Source organism: Eulemur rufifrons, chromosome 2, assembly GCF_041146395.1.
Source record: "Eulemur rufifrons isolate Redbay chromosome 2, OSU_ERuf_1, whole genome shotgun sequence".
NCBI lineage: Eukaryota > Metazoa > Chordata > Mammalia > Primates > Lemuridae > Eulemur > Eulemur rufifrons.
In genome coordinates, this window is record NC_090984.1 from 18,062,305 (window position 1) to 18,086,692 (window position 24,388).

The 24,388-nt window shown below is 56.3% G+C and overlaps 1 protein-coding gene across 1 annotated transcript; it reads left to right on the forward strand.

Annotated features, from left to right (window-relative positions):
* On the forward strand, window positions 1–19,471 carry BTBD2 (BTB domain containing 2). Its single transcript, XM_069480918.1, has 9 exons — window positions 1–398; window positions 10,548–10,667; window positions 11,829–11,985; window positions 12,606–12,711; window positions 13,289–13,486; window positions 16,881–17,073; window positions 17,295–17,382; window positions 17,622–17,768; window positions 17,933–19,471. Exons 1-9 carry the CDS (start codon window positions 34–36, stop codon window positions 18,092–18,094), a joined length of 1,536 nt encoding a protein of 511 aa, XP_069337019.1. The 5' UTR covers window positions 1–33; the 3' UTR covers window positions 18,095–19,471.
* The last annotated feature ends 4,917 nt before the right edge of the window (window positions 19,472–24,388 follow it).

The following is a 24,388-nucleotide window of genomic DNA, read 5'->3' on the forward strand; positions in this document are numbered from 1 at the left end:
CCGCCCCGCCCCCGCCCGCGCCGCAGCGACAAGATGGCGGCGGGTGGGAGCGGCGGGCGCGCGTCCTGCCCGCCGGGGGTCGGGGGCGCCCCGGGGCCAAGCGCCAACGCCGCCGCCCCGGCCCCCGGCAATGCGGCCGCCGCCGCCGCCGCCGCCCCCGGGCCCGCCGCCCCCGCCGCGCCCCCAGCGCCGGGTTCCGGGGCGGACGCGCAGGCCGCGGGCGCGGAGCGGGCGGAGGACGCGGGGGCGGCGCTGCTGCGCGAGCCCGTGTACAACTGGCAGGCCACCAAGCCCACCGTGCAGGAGCGCTTCGCCTTCCTCTTCAACAACGAGGTGCTGTGCGACGTGCACTTCCTGGTGGGCAAGGGGCTCAGCTCGCAGCGCATCCCGGCGCACAGGTGGGCCGCGCGGGCGCCACGGGGCCAGGGGGCCAACGCCCGGGACCCCCGCCCTGGGACCCTCCCCCGCCCCGGACCCTCCACCCGGGGACCCCCATCCGGGACCCCGGCCCGGGACCTTCCACCAGGCGACCCTCCGCCCGGGGACCCACCGCCCAGGGACACTCCGCCTGGGGACCCCTATTTGGGACCCCCCATCCGGGACCCTCCTGCCAGGACCCCTCCGCCTGGGAAGCCCCGACCGGCACCCTCGGCCTGGGAGCCTCTGCCTAGAGACCCCAATCCGGGACCCTCCGCCTGGGGACCCCTCCGCCTGGGGAACCCTCCGCCTGGGGAACCCCCATTTGGGACACCTGACCGGGATCCTCCGCCTGGGACCCCCACCTGGGACCCTCTGCCTGGGAACCCCTATCTGGGACCCCCCACCCAGGACCGTGGCACCCGGGACCCTCTACTCTGGGGATTCCCCACCTCTGCGACCTGCCACCCCTCCACCCCTGCGCTCCGGGACCCCCACGACCCCTCAGGTCCGCCACCCCTCTGCATCCCCGAACCCGTGACCCCGCCACTCTCCCATGCAACCCAGGCCGAACTGAGGCTCTGCCACCTCCGTCTGTGACCCCCAGTTCTGCAGTCCTGGGCCCTGCCGTCTCCACCAGAGACCCTCACTCCTCGTGGCACCCATTCTGGTGTCCGGTGCTCCCCCAGCCCTGTGAGTCAGGTCACAGGTCACAGCCACCCCCCTCCCCAAGCCCAGCAACCTTCAGGCCCTGAGACCCTGATAGCCCCGCTCCAGCACCTCTGCCAGAGACCCTTGCGCCCTGCCACCTGCCACCTTGGCCACCCCTCCCCCAGCTCCACCAAGTCCAGGCCCTGACCCTGGGCCTGAGGCTGCCCCGTGGCTCCCACCCATCCTTCCTGGGCCATCACCCCACACCCCTGCCCGAGGCGCCCAGCTTGCAAACGCCTCCTACCCAGAGATCTCCAGCTCCGGAACACCCACCCCCCATCCAGGACCGTCCCCAGCCCCCAGACCTCCTTTCTGGAAAAGGAGGGGGTCTGGTCCAGGCCCCTGTGCACTCCCAGTCCCTCATTTCAGGGGGCTTGTTGGGAGGGGCTCAGGCTTTCTTGCCTCTGGGGCCTGGAATGTTCCCCAGAGCCTGCTGTGAGCAGTTGATGCCTCCTGACTGGTGCCTTTCTGGCTCCTTCCTGGGTGTCTGTGTATAGCTGGGGATCCCCCTGCAGTGCTCAGCAGAGGTTCCGGCCCGTGGAGGGTCCTGGGACCTCATGTGGCCTTCCCCTTCCCTATCTGTCCTCCAGAGGGGCTGGCCTCTCCCCTTCCCCCACAGGCTGGGAGTGGGGGGCTGCCTGGTTTGCACCCCCACGTGGGCTCACTCTCCTGGAGCTTTGGGGAGGGGCGCATCCAGCTAGGTCCCACCCCGCAGCAGGTGGAATTGGAGAATCCCAAGGTTTCTGTTGGAGAGGGCTGGAGGGGACCCCCCAGGCGCCGGCTGACCTTGGGACATGTACTTGATTGTGCTTGAGGGTCCATTGGCTTGGTGGAAAAGTGGGATGAGGACCCCTGGAGAGAGGCAGGTTAGGGGTCTGGCCTTGGTGGGTGCAGTACAGTTGACCCTGGAACAACGCGGGGTCAGGGGCACCCCCCCCCCCCCCCCGCTCAGTCAAAAATCCGTGTATAACATTTGACTCCCCCAAAACTTAACTACTGATAGGTTTCTGCTGATGGGGCCTTACCAGTAACGTAAATGGTGAACACATGTTCTGTGCGTTAGATGCATCAGGTGCGTATTTTAATAACATGAGCTGGAGAAAAGAAAATGCTATTAAGAAACTCACAAAGAAGAGAAAACAGATTTACTGTTCATGAAATGGAAGTGGGCTGTCCTAAAGGTCTCCGTCCTTGCTGTCTTTGCGCTGTGCAGGAGGAGCAAGAGGACGGTGGGTCTTGCTGTCTCTGGCGTGGCAGAGGCAGAAGAAAATCCACGTGTGAGTGGACCGCAGTGTGGCTCAAGGGTCAGCTGTTTATGCCCAGCATTTCAGGAGAGTCTGGGGGGTGGTAGCAGAGGCTGGGCACCGACGGGGTCCAGAACGCCCCTCTGAGCGTGTGATGCTGAGGGCATGTACGGTTCCCTGGGCTCTGTGTGAGCCCTCAAGGCCAGAGGATCTGGGCACCTGGGAGCCACAGCAAGGCCAGAGTGGGAGCAGCGAGGGTTTCGCTGTGGCCCAGAGGGACCAGATCTGCTTTGAGGCATGGAGTGGGTCATGGGCGAGGCCTGCGGAATGGCAGCCACAGACTCGAGACGGACAGTGGGCTTGGTGGGGGGGGGGGTGGCGGCAGAAAGGGGAAGGAGGATTCAGCAGTGCCTCATCCCTATGGCCAGGTGAGGAGGTGGCAGGTGAGGGACAGTGGGGGCCTGCAGTGGGGGTCTCTCAGACTTCTGGCTGGAGTGTCATGGTGACGACAGGCTTGGAAGGGACAAGCACGGGCATTGGAGGGGCTGAGCTGCCTGGCTGAGCGACGCATCCCGAGTGCTGTGCCTCAGTTTCCACAGCTGTGAAATGGGCTCTCAGGTGCATCCATCCCCGGATGGAGTGCTTATAATGGTGGCACAGGCTCGTCCCCGAGATAAAAACAGGAGGTGGGGACAGACCCAAAGCATGAGATGACTACGCCAGAGGCCATGTGGGTAGAGACGTGCCTCCATGGGAGGGGATGTGGAGCATCCCACCGGAGGGCCCCAAACAGCAGGCGGAGAGATGCCCCTCGGACCTTAGTCCCCGCCCCACGTCCAGGCTGGGCCAGCCTCGGGCTCTCTGTAAGGAACAGAGCAGAAAGAGGAAGATGGTAACCTGGCCCCAGGGACCCTGGGACCCCACCTTCACCAGGTGGCCACGGCCAACATCACGGGTGATGTCGTGTGGGTATGAGATGTCCCTGGTTGGATGTCCCCAAAACCCATAACCCCAATGGCCTCAATGGTGGCCCCACAAGATGTCCACATCCTAATCCCCGGAACCTGTTGAGTGTGACCTTATTTGGTAAACGAGTCTTTGCAGGTGTGGTTAAGTGAAAGGTCCCAAGATGCGCTCGTTCTGGTTATCCAGGTGGCCCTAAACCTAGTGACAAATGTCCCTATAAGAGAGAAGTCAGCGTAGAAGGCCTCGTGCAGAGAGAGGCAGAGGCTGGAGTGATGTGGCCACAAACCAAGGGACACCCGGAGCCCCCAGAGCTGGAAGAGGCAGGAGGACCCTCCCCTGGAGCCTCTGGAGAGAGCATGGCCCCGAGACACCTTCACGTCACATTTTTGGCCTCTGGGACTGTGCGTGTGCAGATTCCTGTTGCTCTGAGCCACCCAGCTTGTGGTCGTTTCTTGCCGCTGCGACAAGAAACCGGTAACACCCGGTCTAACCACGAGAAAACCGACGCACCCAGATCGGGGCGACCAGCAAGACAGCTGGCCGGGCCTCCTGAGACTGACAAGGTCGCAGAAGACAAGGAGCACCTGAGAAACCCTCACAGCCCAGAGGAGCCCAGGGAGAGGCAAGGACTACATGCCACGTGGGACCGTGGAGGGGGTCCCGGGACAGGAAGAGGACTGTGGGACAGTGTAGTGGAGTCTGGAGTTCGCTTACAAAGCAGATTGGGGCAGGGGCCCGCGCGAGTTGCTAGGAGGGCTGCTCTCCGGGTGGTCTGGACCCATAGTCCTCGGTGGGCATAGCCAAGGGTTGGGGCTCAGAGTGGCCTGAACTCTGGGTGCAGGGGTGGACTGGGCGTGGCAGACGGAAGGCCCCGTACCTGGGACCGAAGCATAGCGGTTGGCATTTGTGATTTCACACGGCTTCTGGGCTGTTCTCTGGGCCTGGATAAGCTCACATCCCATCTTATCTCTGCAAGGCTTTGCCTGGAGGCCTGGCGCACAGTAGGTGCTCAGTAAACACGTGTTGGACAACCTGCTGAAACTAGGAGTCTCTGTTCTCTCATGGGGCTCGAAGGAGGTATTGAGTATCTTCAGGGCGGCGTTGTTTTAAAGGTATGGATCAGCCAGGCCCCTAACATCAGTATCTGAAATATGTTCTTTCCATCGTGGGAAATGGAGAACTCTCTAGAAAGTAGACAGTCTGTTCTGGGGTCTCTTCTGTTTCATTGATCAGTTTGTGTACTCTTAGCAAACACAGTGTTCGAGGATTCTTGCTTTCTGGCGTGGTTTGAGAACCGCCGAGCAAATTCTTCCTAACTTTATTCTTTGCCAAGACTTTTCAGGTGGTCTCAGGCATTTGCTCTCCCAGAATCCTCTCCCATCCATCGACCCGTCTATATCCTACAGGTACGTCCACTGAGACACAGGGCTGGGTGCAGGGGCTGAAGGTAGCTGGAAAAAATCTCTTCCACTGTGGAACTTAAATTCTCACATAGCGCCAGCAGATTAATGGAAAAGGCTAGAGAGTGAATATTTCTGGTGGGTCTTTTGCCTCCTGCTGCAGCACAAAAACTCCCATAAATCAGCAACCTGAAAATGAATGGGGGTGGCTGTGTTCCAATAAAACTTTATTAACAAAAATAAGTGGTGGGCCGGGTTTGCCCTGAGGGCTGGCCCCTGGCCTTCTGGTACCCTTTGATTTGCAGAATCAATTTGTTAAATGCTAAAGGATTTTATACGGGAACTTGGTCTTCCCAAAGATACCAAATTTGGTAATTTTTTTTGCTAGAGATAGGGTCTCACTCTGTTACCCAGGCTGGAGTGCAGTGGCATTATCACAGCTCACTGCAGCCTCCAACACCTGGGCTCAAATGATCCTCCTGCCTCGGCCTCCCGAGTAGCTAGGACTACAGGCTCTTGCCACCACCACCCTGGCTAATTTTTAAAACATTTTTATAGACAGGATCTTGCTGTGTTGCCTAGGCTGGTCTCCCAAAGTGTTGGGGTTATAGCCCTGAGCCACTGTGCTTGACCTTTTCATTTATTTCATAGGATTTTCATTCTATTGTGAATATTACCTTTTTTCCATTATATTTTTCCAGCTGATTGTTTCTGGAAAGCTGTAGATTTTTGCATGTTTACTTTTATCTGATTCAGATGATTTCTTCCTGAACACTTACTAGTTTTAGTGATTTTGCTGTTGGTCCTGCGTTCTGGTCCCATAGGATTTTCTGTGCTGGTGGGAATGTTCTGCGTCTGTTCTGTCTAGTACTGGACACTGGTCACCTGTGGCCACTGAGGACTGGACATGTGGATGGTGTGACCGAGAAATTGAATTTTTAAATCATTTAAATTTAAATTGAGATTTGAACAGCCATGCCTGGCTGGTACTGACCTCTCTGGGTGGTGCATGCTTAGACTTTTAAATTTGAGACTCTGGTTGTGGACATATATTTTCCTTCCTCTCTCTTATTTTTTCTGTTTTTTCTGCATTTCTGACCATTGTTCACGTAACAGAGGTGGTAGCCGCAGCCTGTTTTTCACGGTTAAGTATGATCGTTGATATAGGTTTCTCACAAATTCGATTTATTAAGGTAAGAAAGTTTCTTTGTACTCTTTGTATTAAGAGTTTTTATGACGTGTGGGTGTGGAATGTTATTTTTGCTGGAGTTTGGTTTATTTGATCTGACAATTGCCTATGTAGAAAATGCATACAGTTGTGTAACAATCACCATAGCCTAGTTTTTAGTTTTTAATTCTTTAGAGATGGAGTCTTGCTATGTCGTCCAGGCTGGTCTCAAACTCCTGGGCTCAAATGATCCTCCTGAGTAAGCTGGGACTATACCATGCCCAGCTAATTAAAAAAAAAAATTTTTTTAGAGATGGGGTCTTGCTATATTGCCCAGGCTGGTCTCAAACTCCTGGGTTTAATGGAGCCTCCCACGTCACCCTCCCAGGTAGCTGGGATTACAGGTGTGAGCCACTGCGCCTGGCCATAGTCCAGTTCTTTAACGCTTCAACGACCCCAAAGATTCCCTTTTGCTCTGTGGCAGTTGGTGCCTGCTCCTGCCCCGGTCACCAGGCAACACCGAGCTGGTTTCTGGCTCTACAATTTTGCTATTTTTAGAACTTTCATAGAATTAGGACCATACAGTGTGTAGTCTTTGGTCTGGCTTCTTTCATTTTGTATCAAGTTTGTGAGGTCCATGCTGTTGTGTGCATCAGTGGTTCATTTCTTTTGATTGCTAAGGTGATATTTTTGCTGCTGAATTCCATCGAATGGCTGGACCACGGTTTGTCCACATAACATCCATATAGGCAGTTGCTGTATGGGTATTCCCGGTTTTTGGCTATGGTGAATCATGCTGCTGTGAGCATTCATGCACAAGTCTACGTGGGGCCGTATATCTCCTTTTCTCTTGTATGAATTCCTCAGAGTGGACTGGTGTGTGACAGGGTAACCCGGATGTTTAACATTTTAAGAAACTGCTAAAGTGTTTTCCAAAGTAGCTGCACCATTTCACATCCCAGCAGCCACGCAGGAGGAGTCCAATAACGTCTTTGTCTGGCTTGGGTGTCCTTGTAATTCTGGCCTTGGAAAAGGAGCCATGAAATGTTTCCTCCTCTTTTCTTTTTTTCTTTTTAGAGACAGGGCCTTGCTCTGTCACCCAGGCTGGAGTGCAGTGGCATCATCACAGCACACTGCAGCCTCTACCTGACCTCAAGCGATCCTCCCTCCTCGGCCTCCCAGAATGCTGGGATTACAGGCGTGCGCCACTGCGCCCAGCCAGTGTCCTGCCATTTAATTCAATTCTGGCACTAACTGCCCGGCGTTAGCACAGACCCCGCACCTGCTCAGGCCCACACCTGCCCCTGCTGCAGACGCCAGTCGCGAGCGGAGGCCCCGGGTTACCCACACTTTTGTGCAACTGGCCTGGAGTCAAGGGTTCCCTCAGCCTAAACCTCAGCCTGGTAATTTCCTGTCACAGCGTAGGGACACTCTTAACATTTGCTTTTATTACACGTTACATTGACCAGTTTATTGTAAAGATCTAATAACAGTACAGTTGAGCAGTCAGGTGGTGGGGAGGTCCGTGGGGCAAGGTCCAGGAGGGTCCCGGGCGCAGGAGCCTCTGTCCCCGTGGTGCTGGGGTGGGTCACCCCCCAGCAGTGGTGAATTCACCCAGTTGGAAACTCTCTGAACCCCGAGGTTTAAGGGTGTTCAGGAAGGTTCCGTGACGTAGGATAAAGTCGTCACATCTTCACCTGTTTGGGTGCCGTGCAGCTCTTTCAGCCTTTAACTTGTTTTCCAAAGCTACGTAGGGGATTCTTCTCTGCGCCTTCAGAGTGGTATGTCGTTCTGCTTTTTGTTTAGTTTATAAATTGTGGTAAAATCCACATAACATAAAATGTACCATCTTAACCATTTTTGAGTGCCCGGCTCAGCATCATTAAGCACACGCACAGTGCTGTGCAGCCGGCACCACCCTCCGTCTCCAGAACTTTCTCGTCTCCCCAAACTGACTCTGTCCCCATGAAACACTCACTCCCCACCCCCTCCCCAGCCCCTGGCACCCACGAATCCACGTCCCGTCTCTGGATCTGCCTGTTGGGGACATTTCATATAAATGGAGTCACACACTGTGTGTCCTTCTGTGTCTGGCGTCTCTCACTGAGCACGACGTCCTCAAGGTCCATCCACACTGTGGCCTGTGTCAGAGCCTCGTCCCTTGTCATGGCCGAATGATACTCCAGTGTGGACGGACCACGTGTATGTGTCCACTCCTCTGTCGACGGGCACTGGCTGTTTCTACCTTGTGGCTGTTGGGGATCTTGCTGCTGTGCACCTTTGGGTACAAGTCTTTGCGTGGACAGACGTTTCTGATTCTTTTTTTTTTTTTTTTTTTGTTGAGACAGAGTCTCACTTTGTTGCCCAGGCTAGGGTGAGTGCCGTGGCGTCAGCTTAGCTCACAGCAACCTCAGACTCCTCGGCTTAAGCGATCCTACTGCCTCAGCCTCCCGAGTAGCTGGGACTACAGGCATGCGCCACCATGCCCGGCTAATTTTTTCTATATAGATTTTTAGTTGTCCATATAATGTCTTTCTATTTTTAGTAGAGACGGGGTCTCGCTCAGGCTGGTCTCGAACTCCTGACCTTGAGCGATCCACCCGCCTCGGCCTCCCAGAGTGCTAGGATTACAGGCGTGAGCCACCGCGCCCGGCCATTTCTGATTCTTTTGAAAGGAGCAGGGGGCTAAAGACATGTGAAGGGGTGGCCGGCTGGGCGTGGGCTGGGGCTCGAGCTGAACTTCTCGTGAGGGTGACTGAGGGCAGGGGGTGGTGGCAGTGGAGCCGCCTGAGGACCTGCCTGCGACGGGGTCGTGGTCTCCACCTCGCAGGGCACGGGAGGTGCTGACGGGGCCCCTGCCCATGCCAGGGCGGCTGCGACTCCGCCCTGGGCACCGACGGCCACACCGGGCCGGGTCTGCGCCTCTCACTTTCTGCTTCTGAGTTGTCAGAGGTTTCCCCACACGGAGGCACTTTGTTTCCAGAATGTCTCGTGGGAGGGAAGCGTGTGGGCCTGGGGCACCGGCCGTGGTGGTGGCGGGGCTGGCCGTGGCGGGGCTGCCGGGCTGTCGGGTGGTCACGCGCGCTGGAGGCTGGGGGCGCGCAGAGCAGCGGATTTTCCTGAGTCCTGGGGCCGGGAAGGGTGGGCGCGCTGTCCGCAGTTCCGGCCGGGCACGGGCACCCTCCTGGGGATGCTGGTGAGCCCGCTGCACTTGGCTTCTGGCCTGGGCCCCGGGAGCTGAGCTGGGCACGCAGCGGGGCTGGCGGGGGGAGCCCTGAGACGGGAGAGAGAGCAGCGTCTCCCCTTGAGAGGCGGGAGCCTCCCGGGCTGGGCGCCCCAGGAGCTGTGGGGGGCTGGTGTCATGCGGCAGTGGGAGGCCATCCTGTTGGGGCTTGCAGGCTCCGCCCCACCTGGGACATGTGGACCCGTCTGCCGGCTCCAGAGGTTTCCGGGCAGGGGGTGGCTTCTCAGCCCAGCATTTGCCAAGTGGGGACCCTAGGAGGGGACAACCCAAGGGGAGGGCACTCAGGGACCTCACAGGCTGAGGGCAGGCGCTCTGTACCAGGCCGGCCGTGTGGCTGTGGCTGCATCTCCCCCTGCGCCCCCTCCTGGTTGTCTGCCCCCCGGGGGCTGTGTATGGACAGCACCATCCTTATGGACTGTCGCCGTCCTCAGCCTGGTCACTGTGGAGTCCTCCCTAGCCCCGTACGGCCAGGCCGAGAGCAGGGGTCACGGCTGGCTCTCTTAGAGGCCCAGGAGGCCCCCACAGCCTGTCCGTGCCCACAGCACCCTGTGCTGGGTGGAGCCCCCAGGCCTTCCCCTGGTCACCACCTGCCAGGGCCAGGGCTGTCCCCACCTGCCTCCTAACGCTCCTCCGTGCTCCCGCTGCTCCCTGGGCCTCCACACCCTTCTCAGACTCAGCCCGGCCCAGATGACCCCACAGGGCTGCCAAGGCCTCGTGCTCCCGACAATGGCACATTGCCCTCCCTCTTACCCACTCTGGGGCTGTCCAGCCGCTCGGACCTCGTCTGCTCCCCTCCATGAGGGCCAAAGCCCCAGCCTGCAGCCCTGGAGAAGCGGTGTTGATTGAGTGAGTGAGCGAGTGAGGGAACGGGTGACTGAATGAATGAGTGAGGGAATGAATGAATGAGTGAGTGAGTGAGCGAATGGATGAGTGAATGAATGAGTGAGTGGATGAGCGCATGAGTGAGTGAATGAATGGGTGAGGGAATGAATAACTGAGTGCCTGAGTGAGTGAATGATTGAGCAAGTGGATGAGTGAATGAATGAGTGAGTGGATGAATGGGTGGATGAGCACATGGCTGAGTGGCTGAGTGAGTGAGTGGTGTTACAGGGACAGACGGGCAGCTGGAGGGGGCAGAGGGGATCCGACCCTATGTGACTTGAGGGACATCTGTCCAGCTCTGGCCTCTTGTTGCTACTGACCCCTCTGAACTGCTACCTCCTCATGACACCATCCTTCAGGAAGCTTCCGCTGCCATGGTGCTGGGCGCGGTGTCTGCTGGGGGCTGGCCGAGGGTCCCAGTGGGGAGCCACCCTCAGACCCCGCTACAGCCATCCAGCTCCTGCCCTCCTGCCGCTGTGCGGTGGCAGCTGACGGTCTCCTCTCTCCCACGCCAGGTTCGTGCTGGCCGTGGGCAGCGCCGTCTTCGACGCCATGTTCAATGGGGGAATGGCCACCACGTCCACCGAGATCGAGCTGCCCGACGTGGAGCCGGCCGCCTTCCTGGCCCTGCTCAAGTAAGGCTCGCCGGCCCGTCCTGACGCGGGGGGCGGGGTCCTGGGGAGGGGAAGCTGGGTATCGAGATTCAGAATGGAGCCACCCCTCCGTGGAGGTTTCTAGAACCTGCCTGCATGGGGAGGGCTGGGCTCCAGAGGCTTCCCCTTTTAAAAATTATTTTTGTATCTTTTATGTTGAGATATAATTCTCATACCGTACAATTCACACATTTAAAGTGTACAATGGGCTGGGCGAGGTGGCTCACGCCTGTAATCCTAGCACTCTGGGAGGCCGAGGCGGGAGGATCGCTTGAGGTCAGGAGTTCAAGACCAGCCTGAGCAAGAGTGAGACCCCATCTCTACTAAAAATAGAAAGAAATGATCTGGACAGCTAAAAATATATATAGAAAAAATCAGCCGGGCATGGTGGCACATGCCTGTAGTCCCAGCTGCTCGGGAGGCTGAGGCAGGAGGATCGCTTGAGCCCAGGAGTTTGAGGTTGCTGTGAGCTAGGCTGACGCCATGGCACTCTAGCCTGGACAACAGAGCGAGACTCTGTCTCAAAAAAAATAAATAAATAAAGTGTACAATGTAGGGCCAGGTGTGGCTCAGGCCTGTAGTCCCAGGACATTGGGAGGCTGAGGTGGGAGGATCGCTTCAGCCCAGGGGTTTGAGACCAGCCTGGGCAATATAGAGAGACCCCGTCTCTACAAAAAATTTTAAAAATTAGCTGGGTGTGGTGGTGGCACCTGTAGTCCTAGCTACTTTGGAGACTGAGGCAGGAGGATCGCTTGAGCCCAGGAGTTGGAGGCTGCAGTGAGCTGTGATGACGCCACTGCACTGCAGCCTGGGTGACAGTGAGACCCTGCTTCTAAAAAAAAAAGAAAAAAAAAGAGGAGGAAACATTTCCCAACTCATTTTCCAAGGCCAGAACACACGTGTTTCTGTGTGTACACTCGGATGGAGTTTGCCTATAGATGAGTTCAGCCTCTGGCATGTTTTCACAAGTATCCCCAGGTCAGAGGGCACCAATTCTGGAACCTTCCAGCCGGTGAGGTGGAGTGGTTGGATCCTGCCGGCTTGAGAGAGGGCGGCCGAGTCTGACATCTGAGCGGTCACCTGGGCTGTCCCCGGACTCAGCCTCGGTGGCCCCGTCTCACAGCCACCATGTGGCGCCCTCAGGTTTCTGTACTCGGACGAGGTTCAGATCGGGCCCGAGACGGTGATGACCACGCTGTACACCGCCAAGAAGTACGCGGTGCCGGCACTCGAGGCCCACTGCGTGGAGTTCCTCAAGAAGAACCTCCGGGCGGACAACGCCTTCATGCTGCTCACACAGGTGGGCGGGAAACCGCGGGGCTGGTCCTCGTGGGTTTGCTGCGCTATTTGAAAATAATTATAGCACGATATTATTTACCTCGATTGATGAGTTTTCTGGCGCCCTTTCCCATCCCGTGTCCGTAAGGCTCAGGGCTGGGGCGAGCGCTACCGAGTTTCCAACTGGGGCTAGAGGCTCAGCTTCCCTGGTGGACCGAGCCAGAACCTTCTCCCTTGTGGCTGGGGAGGAGCCCCGGTGGCCGCCATCCCGTCGGCACAGCCCTCCCGGTGCCCCGTAGCATGGCACTGCCCTGCCACAGTCCCGGGGTGGAGCTGGTGCCCTGGGACGTGACCCCTCCAGCCAGAGGACGAGGGCGTCTTGAGGCCCGGAAGCTTCATCAGGTCGCCCCTGCCTGGCCCACTCACTGCATCCTGCTCAGGGTCAGGGTCAGGGTCAGGGTCAGGGTCAGGATGCCGCCCTAAAGCACACGCCTGGCGGGGCTGTGTGGGCACAGGTCCCTTCCTTCCTCCGCCTCTGCCGTCCAGGAGGGGCCTCACCAGCTCCCCCGACCTCGCTGTGGCCCCACTGGTGGCTCTGTCCTGGGGCTGGGCACTGACGTCTCCCCGGACGCCTCCCACCAGGCGAGACTGTTTGACGAGCCACAGCTGGCCAGCCTGTGCCTGGAGAACATTGACAAGAACACGTCAGACGCCATCACTGCCGAGGGCTTCACCGACATCGACCTGGGTAAGGCCCGGCCACCTCGGGCACTGTTGAGGGCCTGAGGGAGCCTCAGGCGGGAATCTGAGCTGGGCCGCAGCCGGAGGGCTGGGGGTAGGTGGTGGGGGCTCTGGCTGGGGCCCACCCGAGGGAGACCCACAGGTGAGCCGGGCCCTCGCCGCCCTCAGGAGCTCGGGTGAGCACACGCACGGGCAGTCTGGGCTGCAGCCTCCGTGAAGGGCGCAAATGGGGCCCTACTATCAGTCGTGGCAGGAGGTGACCCCCCATCCTGGGGTCACCACAGTCACAGCCACGGAGACCACCTTATCCTCTTAAGGCCAGCAAACTTCTCTGGCAGAGGGCCCAGTGGTCAATGTTTTTGGCTTTGCTGGCAAACAGCTTCTGTTGAGACCCTTCAACTCTGCCCTTGTGGCTTTAAACCACCTTAGACAATAGGGAAGTGAATGGGAGTGGCCGTGTGTGTCGATAAAACTTTATTTACAAACAGAGGCAGGGGGCTGGGTTGCCGACCCCCAGCTTTAACCACGGCTTCCGCATCAGGGTCGGCACCGCGGTTCACACAGCCACTTCCCCTTCCCTGCAGACACGCTGGTGGCCGTCCTGGAGCGTGACACTCTGGGAATCCGGGAGGTGCGGTTGTTCAATGCCGTTGTCCGCTGGTCTGAGGCCGAATGTCAGCGGCAGCAGCTGCAGGTGACGCCCGAGAACAAGCGGAAGGTTCTGGGCAAGGCCCTGGGCCTCATCCGCTTCCCACTGATGACCATCGAGGAATTTGCCGCAGGTAACAGAGCCCAGGGGGCCTGGGCCGAGGGGCCGGCGCGGGAGGAGTGTGACCCCCAGTGACCCCACTGGGCTCGTTGGCCACATTGCATCTGCCCCGCCGGGAACCCAGACGTGCTTCTTGGCGCTGACAACTGTGGTTTCCCGTGTTCATTGTGGAAAACTTGGAAAATGCATAAAAGTATAAAGATGGCATCAAACCTAATCTGTGAACCGTGAGCATGCAGGCGCGCCTGTCCCCTCTGCAGCCCTGGTCTGTGCACACGCTTGTGCGCTGCTGGCTGCTATGTCTGGTTGGGTTTTGGCGTCACCAGCCTAGGGCTCTCGTCCTATCTGTCAGCTCAGGTGTCACCGTCCATGACAAGCCCATGTGAAGAAGTCTGAAGTGGCCGGGGCCAGTCCCTGTGCCCCTCAGGGTCCCCTGTTGCAGGGTCTGGAGCTCTGGGGTGACGGTGTGTGGCTTGTGTGGCTGCTCACATCCAGGGCTGTGTGTCCCTGGAGCCAGATAGTCCTGGAAGGTTCCAGAGCTGGTGCACACTCGCCGTCCTGTTGCTCCTGGGTCCATGCGGCCCCTGCCCTTGCCTGAATTAGGGTCATCAGATTTAGCAACAACAACAAATAGTAGTTTAACATAAGTGTCTCCCATCTACTGTTTGTGACATACTTACCCTAAAAATTATTCCTCATTGATCTGAATTCAGATTTAACTGGAACCGACATTTTATCTGGGGATACTCCCTGGGTTTGTGGGCTTAGGAGATGCCCTCGGGGGGGGGGGTCTTCAACAAGTCATGTGTTGTCCCAGTGCCCACCTTTTGCCCAGGGTGGGGTGGCCTTGGGTCGTACAAGACCTGTTGAGGGAACAGTCAGCAGGTGTTGGGGTTGGCGCGCCGTCGCTGGCGGGAAGAGGCCCGGGGGGAGGCTGCCTGTCCGTGAAGGCTGTGAGGGGTCTGTGCCATCCCCACCTGGACGCAGGGCCATCTCCTCGAGGCCCAGAGTTGTATCTTGCGCGTCTGACTTTGCGTCGTCTGTGTTTTATAGAGGAATATCGAGGCCCAGAGAGGGTCACCCGCCGAAGTCTGTGCCCAGCACTGGGGACACGCGGTCACTGTTTCGTGGGGGGGGGGGGGGGTGGACAGTTGATTGGTTGAGGTGCAGGCGGGGCTGATGCCCAGACCCTTCCGTGACGCTGGGGTTCACTTCCCAAGTGCACGGAGGTCGGAGCTGCAGGGCTGGGATGGCTGTGCCCCTGTCCCCAGGTGTCCCTCAGCTGGTGCTGACGATGCATACTCACTGCCTGGAGACCCTCACACCCTCATCCGGTGCCCTGGCCAGTGGGCTCAGCGGCTCCCTTGAGCCCTGGGTTTGCCCCATCCTGGGACTGGGGCTGGCGAGGACGGGGTGTCTTGAGCAGAGAATGGGGTGGGGCAGTTCCCACGACTGTGTCTGTTTGGGTGAGGCTCCAGGGAATGTCTGCATGTCGTGGGCATTGCTATTCGTCAAGTATTTATTGAGCGCCTACTACGCACCAGGTCTAGTCTAGGCCCCGAATGTGGCAGTGACAGCAGCCCGGGCACACCCCGTCCTAAACACCTGCCCAAGCGGCCCTGCGTGCGCCCAACCCCTCCCTGCTGGAGCCGCATCAGCCCAGCTCTCCCAAAAAACCGCCGTCCTCCCTGCCAGGAAAGCATGGACACCATCCACCTCCTCCATGTGCCATCCCCATGCAGCCCCTGGGTTCCCTCTGTGTCGCTCTGTCTGTCCCACCTCCTTCCCTAGGGTTCACCTTCTGGAACATACCGTGTGTCTGGATCTCACGTGCTAACTTGATTGAATCCAGGTGTTCCCCCAAGAGCATCCTCCCCAACCTTTGCTGTTCCCAGAAATGGCCCTGACAGCCATCCACCTGCAGGACCAGACACAGGGGAGCCCCCACAGGGTCTCCCAGCTGTCACTTGAGCCCCCAGCCTAAGGGCTGTGCCGTTTCCCTAAATCCCGGACCACATTGGGCCAGATCCCAAAGTGGCTTCCCTCGCCGAATGGAGCTCCTGCTTGTGGCCCGGGGGTCCGTCTGCTTGCTCCCACGTGGGGCCACCCCCACCAGGGTCTGGAAGCTTCCCTCACACCTCCATGGAACCCCCCACTGTGCACCCCCCCCCCCCCCCGCTTGGTGTTAGGGTTGGGCCTTCTCCCTGGCCGGTCCCGCCTTGGTGGGTGCCCCCAGGGCACGGGCAGTCGGGTCAGAGAAGGTGCCAGGTGAGTGTCTGGCACGAGTGAAGGATCCTTCGTCTCTCGAGAATCTGGCCGGGTGTCCACAAAAACCAGGGCGGTGGCAGGGACAGATCCCCAAAGGCTTGGCCTGGCCCCAGATTGCTTGGTATGTGGCAGAGAGGACCCTCTCTGCTCAGAAAGCAGGCAGAGGTCTGCAGGAGCCCCCGAGACTCGGCCTGCCAAGTGTGTGGTCACAGTGACGTCCTGGTGTATTTTTTCTGCAGTTTTATGCAGAGATTTATTTTTAAAAAATACAGTTAACATTTTTCATTCAGTTTTGTTATTCAGTCTTCCTTATTCACTTAATCCACGTAAGTCTATATTTTCACCTGTTGTGATTTTTACTTTAGAGACCATTTCTCACTGTGTTGCCCAGGCTGGTCTCGAGCTCTCGGAGTCAAGCGATGCTGCTGCCTCGGCCCGCTGAGTGGCTGGGACCTCGGGCACGAGCCACTGGGCGCGGCTTCTCAGCTGTTACTAAAATCTCTGCTTAAACGTTGGGCTGTTTTGCCGCCGGGCGTGACACAGAAATGAGCCTGAAGTTGCTCAGTGAGTGACTCTGGAAGCCATGCAGGGGTGGGGCCTCTGGATCCACCTGGGTCTGCCCCTCCTGGCCCAGAGCCTGGTGCGTCCAAGTCACTGTCGCATCTCTGCATCTGGATTTCAACCTTCCAGACTCTTCCACAGCTCAGGGGTCACCTCCCTGCTGGTGTAAGCGCTTCAGGAATGGGCTGCTTAGGGTCCACCCTGCGGCCAGGAGCCTGGGGCCACCTAGAAGCCAGGGCTGTAGCCTGGTGTGCCAGCTGCGAGTAACCCTCTGCGAGGCCATGGCCCTGCATGGCCGGGCAGAGCAGCGCCTCTGCCACTGCGAAGTGAGGGGTGGTTGCTGCACTGGCGGTGCTGAGACCTGGTGCCCACCCCCTGGGGTTGGATTCTGAGGTTCCGCCCAGTCATGGAGCGAGTCAGCCCCTGGTCTCTGTGGGACCCCTCCCTAGACACCAGAAGGGGTGGTGGGTGGCGGTAGGGGTCCCCCATATTCTGAGAATTGGAGGAGGAGGAGTATGTTCTTGGGCCTTCCCTCCCACCCTCTCCCCAGCCCAAGGCCAGCCCTCCTGTGCCCGCAGGCCCCGCGCAGTCGGGCATCCTGGTGGACCGCGAGGTGGTCAGCCTCTTCCTGCACTTCACCGTCAACCCCAAGCCACGCGTGGAGTTCATCGACCGCCCGCGCTGCTGCCTGCGCGGGAAGGAGTGCAGCATCAACCGCTTCCAGCAGGTCGAGAGCCGCTGGGGCTACAGCGGCACTAGCGACCGCATCAGGTGGGGTGCGGAGGGGTGAGGGGGTGGGAGCAGGTGGGCAGGGGGCGGGGCACAGATGGAGAGATGCCCCCCCATGGGAGGGGGATGTAGGTGGTGGGTGGTGTTTTCCTGTGGCCGGGTCTGTGCCCACCTGGGAGGTCACAGCACAGCAGGGGCCCCTTCTGGTCACCTTCTCGGTCCCTGGATGTTAACCTGCCGGCCTCTGCCACCTGCTGCTGCAGGTTCTCGGTCAACAAGCGCATCTTTGTGGTGGGCTTTGGGCTCTACGGATCCATCCACGGGCCCACGGACTACCAAGTGAACATCCAGGTCTGTGGCCAGGCCCCGCCCCACTCCCCGCAGGCCCCGCCCCACCCACAGGCCCCGCCCCACTCCCCGCAGGCCCCGCCCCACCCACAGGCCCCGCCCCACTCCCCCCAGGCCTGCTCCGTCCCCTCTTTACCTTGTGGTGGTAGAGAATGTTCCGGAGCCCATGAACCTGGGCAGGTGGGTGTGGGCGTGGCGGGTCCCACCTGCTCCCCCAGGCGCTGAGCGCCCCACACCTGCAGATCATCCACACGGACAGCAACACTGTGCTGGGCCAGAACGACACGGGCTTTAGCTGCGACGGCTCGGCTAGCACGTTCCGCGTCATGTTCAAGGAGCCGGTGGAGGTGCTGCCCAACGTCAACTACACGGCCTGCGCCACGCTCAAGGTCATGCGGTGGGACAGGGGCTGGCAGGGACGGGACTGGGTGGGAGGGGTGGCCGGCGGGGCCGGAGGCCTCTGGCACAGACTCCCTCCCTGGCTATCGGGACCCAGGTGTCTGGGGACCTGGCCCTGGTCGGGGTCCTGACCTCGCTGTGCCCCACCCCACAGGGCCCGGACTCCCACTACGGCACCAAAGGCCTGCGCAAGGTGACCCATGAGTCACCCACGACGGGGGCCAAGACCTGCTTCACCTTCTGCTATGCGGCCGGGAACAACAACGGCACTTCCGTGGAAGACGGTCAGATCCCCGAGGTCATCTTCTACACCTAGGTTGCCCCTATACTGTCCGCCCGTGGGGGACAACCAGGTCCCCGAGGCCATCTTCACACTAGGCTGCCCCACGCTGTGCCCTCGGCCATCTGCCCACTCCCTGCCACCTTTCTCAGCATCACGAAAGGGGCTGCCCTGTATCCGTGGTGACAAGTGAGGCTGCTTATTTCATAGAAGCCGGGGAGGTGGCCGGGCTGGGGCCACTTCCAGACAATCCCTCAGGACCCGGGGCTGGCCGCACCCGCCCCGCCCAAGCAGGTCTGGGCTCGGGCCGAGGCCCCTGCAGCTCAGGCGTCTGCCCAGCTCTCCTGACCAGGGTCTGCGTAGGGTGTCTCCCGTTTGTTCTGTTAACTGCACATGGCAATGCATTTGGGGTTCCCATTTCTCTGCTAGGAGATGCTGCGTGGGGGCAGCTCCAGAGCCATCGGTGAGGGCCTTCTGTTCCCTTGTTCTTGTCGGTTCACTGGGGACATGCGAGCCCCACCTGCCATGCACCCAAGGCCGCCCCAGCCTGCTGGCGCCCCCCACCTCCAGGATGCTGGCCCAAGGCCCACAGTGTGGGGCTGGAGCCCTGCACAGTCCTGGGCCTGGTAGGAGCCCACCTCCCCCCCCCGGGGGGCTGGGGGTTTGCCCTTTCCGTTCTCATCCAGACAGTGGGCCCAGTGCTGTCCCGCCTCTCTGGATGGGCCCCTCCAGCCCCTGCAGCTGAGGGCAGGGCCTCAGGCCCTGTGCTCCATGGGGTCAGGCCCCAGCTGGCCTGCCCACCTGTACATACTGTAGCCCACCTCGCCCCGGCCGCCGAGTGAGCGTTGCCCGGAGGTGCTGGAGGGCACAGCCCCTCCCTGTCCCCCACCCCTCGTGTTTTGCCCCCGTGACTCCTGGAACCTGTGTCCTCCCCAAAGCCATGGAAGGTGTGCCCTCACACCACGGCCCAAATGATTTTTTTTTTAATAAAGGAAAGAAACATACCTGCCTTGAGCCACTGAGTGCTTCTTCCTGCCAGGGGCATCAAGGGAGCAGTGGGCAGGGCCGGAGCCCACAGGACCTGGGCAGCTTAGGGGACATCCCCCTGTAAGAGGCCGTGAGCCCCACGCGTCGGGTTCTGCTATTACTGGAGGACACGTGGGCCTCCTGGGACTCTGCTTCCACTCTCCTGCACACCCACAGCCCACGGAGGCTTTATCACAGGTGCAGTGGAAGCCTGTGCTGACTCATGTCAGGAATGGTCCCGCTGGCTGGTAGGGGAGCATGGATCATTCGTGAGGGACAGAGAAGAAGCAGGGGGTGCTGGGTTCTGGCCACAACTGCACAGCTCGTGTGAGACAAAACATCCTTTGGAAACCAGGTGAAAGAACAACCGGACCAGACAGGAGGCGGCAGTGCAGGCAGAGCTGGGAGGAGGGCACCCCACAAGGTGGGTCACGTTCCCCCCAGCTCTTCCCTGAGGGCAATTCCCCAGCGTTGACCCAGAGAAAGAGCATAGAGAGCAAAGTCTCACGAGTTGAAAAGACAGGGTCAGGGTTTGTGGCTGGGGACACAAAGACAAACTCCTGGGGCAAAGGAACCAGCAGGGAAAGGGAGTCTGTGCTCAGCCACTCTCAAGCCATGACTCATGCACACGTACAGGGCAAGAGTCCGAGAAATCCAGCAGCAGGCAGCCACCAAGCGGGTACAGGGCAGAGCAAGGTTCAGAAGTTCTGCAGAGCCAGGAGCAGGCACTGGAGGTGGAGCCCCGCCTAGGTAGGGGTGGTCAGAAGGGACCTGCACCAAGGGCAGCACCCCTGGGACAAGACTCAAAGAGACAAGCCCTAAAACCAAGCCCGGCTAGCACCACAGCGAACCTTTTGCCTTCCTTTCTGGGGAAGGACAACATCAGCACAAGCCTCCACTGCTTGTCATCTACAATGTCTAGCATCCACTCAATGATTACAAAGCATGCTAAAAAATATAACTACAAAGAGAAAAGATAGAACATAGAAACAGACCCATTTCAGACATTGGAGTTACAGCAAATTTGTATATTTAAGACAACAGAAGAAATGATGGATGAAAAAAATAATTTCAACATAGAGTTGAAATTTGCAATTCTAGAATGGTAAAATACGATAGCTGTAACAAGAACTCCCTGGATAGGAATAACAGTAGACTGGACATAAAAGATGACAAAATTGGTAAATTAGAAACCAGGGCAGCAACAATAAAAAAAAATCCAAGGTGAAGCACAGAGGGTAAAAAGAGTGGAAAACCAGAACAGGGCATGAGAGACATGTGACACAAGGGTCTAACACACGTGTAAAGAGAGTCCCAGAAGAAGAGGAGAGAAAGAGAGAGAGAGAGAGACACCCAAGCTATAGCTGAAGCAATGATAGCTAAGAATTATCCAAAATGAATGAAAGACATGAACCCACATATTAAAACAAAACAAAAAACTCAGTGACCCAGTGTGGGATTAAAAACAAAAAGAAAAAGCCCCCCCCCCCAAACCAAACTAGATGTCACATATAAACTGCTGAAAATCAAAGGTGCGGTGGCTCACGACTATAATCCTAGCACTTTGAGGAGAATCACTTGAGGACAAGAGTTGGAGGCTGCGGTGAGCTATTGTGACACCATTGTACTCCAACCTGGGTGACCCTATAAAAATAATAAATTTTAAAAGCAACAAGGAGAAAGAAAGTACTCCCACAATAGAATTCTGTGCCTTTTAAAAATGAAAGTAAAAACATAAACCAGAGTCAAAGAAAGCAGGTAGATGACAGACTTAAACTCAACTATATAATTACACTAAATGTAAACAGATTTAAATGCTCCAGTTAAAAGATGAAGATTGTTGGATTTGAACAACACAAACAATAAATCTCACCTAATTGACATATATAGAACATTACATCCAACAACTGCAGAACACATGTTCCTTTCCAGGGCACAAGGAACAATGAAGTTATGGGCAGTGTGAAGGAAGAAGATATAACCCACAATCAAGAGAAAAAATAGCCAACAGAAGCAGATCCACAGAGGCCAGATGGCGAAATTAGTCATCAAGGATTTTTGAATCACTGTTTCAAATCTGTTAAAGAATATAGAGGCAGAAGAGTAAACAGATGGAGAATTTCAATAGAGAAACAGGAACTCCAAAGAGAGACTGATAGACAGATGAATGCGCGCGCGCGCACACACACACACACACACACACACGGGACTGGGGGAGGAGAAATTCTAGAACTCAAATATATCTGCAAATAATTTTTTGGATGGCTTAAGAGCAGACAAGACAAACAGAAGAGAAATTAGTACATCCAAAGACAGGTCAAAAGAAATGATCCAAACTGAAGCAGAAAGAAAATAAACAGAAATAAAACAGTATCAGAGACCTGTGGGAATAATATTAATATAAAATGGTCCTACATATAGCTAACTGGAGTCCTGGAGAAGAGAGAGAATGGGGCAGAAGAAATGTTCCAAGAAGTAACAGCTAGAAATTTTCCCAAATAATGAAAGACATCTATTCACAGATCCAATAAGCTCAGCAAATGCCAAGCAGTATAAACACAATGAAAATCATACATCATAGCTAAATAACTTAAAACCAAGGTAAAGAAAAAATTCTCAGCAACAGCCAGACAAAAAAGGTCCACTACTTTGAAGGGAGTGACAATGACAACTGACTTCTCAACAGAAATAATGGAATATTTAAAATGACGAAAGGCAAAAAAGCAAAAACTTAGAATTCGTCAACTTAGAATTCTATTCAGCAAAAATATCCTTCATTAATGAAGATTTTTCAGGCAACCAAAAGCTAAGATAATGTGTTGCCAACAAACCTTCACCATAACAAATATTAAGTCGTGCTTGGTGGCTCATGCCTGTAATCCTAGCACTTTAGGAGGCCAAGGCAGGAGGATTAAGACCAGGAGTTGGAGACCAGCCTGAGCACCACAGTGAGACCCCATCTCTACTGAGGAAAAAAAAAAAAACAAAACAGCTGGGCATGGTGGCGTGCACCTGTAGTCCCAGCTACTCGGGAGGCTGAGGCAGGAGGATTGCTTGAGCCCAGGAGTTCAAGCCTGCAGTGAGCTGTGATGATGCCACTGCACTTTGGCCTGGGCAACAGAGCGAAACCCTGGCTCTAATGAAAAAAAAAAAAAAACGAAAGAAATATTAAAACATTAAAGGAAGTTCTTCAGGCTGAAAGGAAATGATCCCAGATGGAATCTCTGACAGGAAAAAACAAAGAACATCAGAAAGGGATTAACACATGGGTAAATATGTAAAACTCTTTACCCTGTATTTAAATAACTTTATAAAGCAAATATAGTAACAGGGAACCGTGGACTTATAAGAAAACTAACAAAGGGCAAAAATAGCACAAAAAGCAGGATGGAAATGGGAAGTATTTGTGCACATGCCGACACACGCATATGTACTTGTTTCTGCATTTATCCACCTGTTTATATATTAAAAGCTGTAGGCCGGGCGCGGTGGCTCACGCCTGTAATCCTAACACTCTGGGAGGCTGAGGCGGGCGGATTGCTCGAGGTCAGGAGTTCGAGACCAGCCTGAGCAAGAGTAAGAACCCATCTCTACTAAAAATAGAAAGAAATGATTTGTACAGCTAAAAATCTATATAGAAAAAATTAGCCAGGCATGGTGGCACATGCCTGTAGTGTCAGCTACTCGGGAGGCTGAGGCAGGAGGATCGCTTGAGCCCAGGAGTTTGAGGTTGCTGTGAGCTAGGCTGACGCCACGGCACTCTACCCAGGGCAACAGAGTGAGACTCTGTCTTAAAACAAAACAAACAAACAAACAAACAAAAAAAGCTGTAGTTTGAACGGATACCTCTGGCTCCAAGCTAACACCATAGGGCTGGCTCTAACCTTCCTCCTTTTCCTGATTTATGATGGTGCACATGGGACTCCACTAGTTTACTAACCACCCCTGTATGCCAGGCGGACAGGACAAGTGAGCATTCACCCGAGATTCTGCCTGTACGACCACGACAGGATCACTCCATTGTCCTCTGTTCATGCCACCTTTAGAGTTGCACCATTTCTACTGTGTCACAGCATGTACCAGCGGTACCCTGGCCTCCTACCCTTGGCCTCACCTTTTAGTCGTAGATGGGAGTTTCTGTGTTTTAACCTCCTTGTCACCTGGCAAAACTCACCTCTACTGGGTCCCCCAAGAAGAGCAGATGGGTCCGCCATTCCCCAAGTTCTTGGAGGTTGAACTTTGCCTTTCCACAGCCTTGACATCTGAGGGACAGCCTGGCTGAATATGGAACCCTCAGTTCACACTCGGTTCTCTTGAGCTTTTGAGGCTGCTGCATCATTCACTGCCTTGCTTTGTTGGCTTTGAAAAGCAGGATGTCAGTCTCTCGTCTCTGAAGGTTATTTTATCCACCCGCCCGCAGGACCCTGAAGGTTCGCCATGATGTTTAAAATAGAATTGTTTTTCCAGGCTACCTCCTATAGTTGGTTATTCTGGTTTAATTTTCCCAGGTGCCCATTCAATGTGCAGACTCAGACTTTTCTCTGGAAAGTTGCCTCAGACAGCAGTTTCTTTTTTTTTTTTTTTTTTTTTTTTTTGAGACAGAGTCTCACTCTGTTGCCCAGGCTAGAGTGAGTGCCATGGCGTCAGCCTAGCTCACAGCAACCTCAGACTCCTGAGCTCAAGGGATCCTCCTGTCTCAGCCTCCCGAGTAGCTGGGACTACAGGCATGCACCACCATGCCCGGCTAATTTTTTCTGTATATATATTTTTAGCTGTCCATATAATTTCTTTCTATTTTTAGTAGAGGTGGGGTCTCGCTCTTGCTCAGGCTGGTCTCGAACTCCTGAGCTCAAACGATCCGCCCACCTCGGCCTCCCAGAGTGCTAGGATTACAGGCGTGAGCCACTGCGCCCGGCCAGCAGTTTCAAATACTACCTGTTTCCCCTCTGCCGAGACTCTGATGTCACTAACGTCACTCTTTCTTGGCCCATCTTTGACGTCTTCTGCTGTTCCTTGACAGTTTGACTTGTTCTACCTTTTCATTTTCTTGGTTGTTTTCCGGCCTTCGATGCCCTCTCAGGTCTCCACCTTGCAACTTACTCATTTCTAAAACCGTTTATTCTTTTTCTCATGTTTACTTCCTGAATTCAATCAGCTGTTTTTTTCTGTTTTTTTTGGTCCACTCCTGTCCTTAGTTTTTTGAATTTTTTTTTTTAAATTTTGAGGCAGGGTCTTGCTCCATTGCCCAGGCTGGAGTGCAGTGGTGTCATCACAGCTCACTGCAGCCTCCAACTCCTGGGCTCA

Coding starts and splice junctions, on each gene's coding strand:
- BTBD2 (XM_069480918.1), top strand. CDS start 34: ATGGCGGCGGGTGGGAGCGGCGGGCGCGCGTCCTGCCCGCCGGGGGTC. Junction 10,668..11,828: donor GCCTTCCTGGCCCTGCTCAA/GTAAGGCTCGCC, acceptor TGGCGCCCTCAG/GTTTCTGTACTCGGACGAGG. Junction 13,487..16,880: donor CATCGAGGAATTTGCCGCAG/GTAACAGAGCCC, acceptor CTGTGCCCGCAG/GCCCCGCGCAGTCGGGCATC.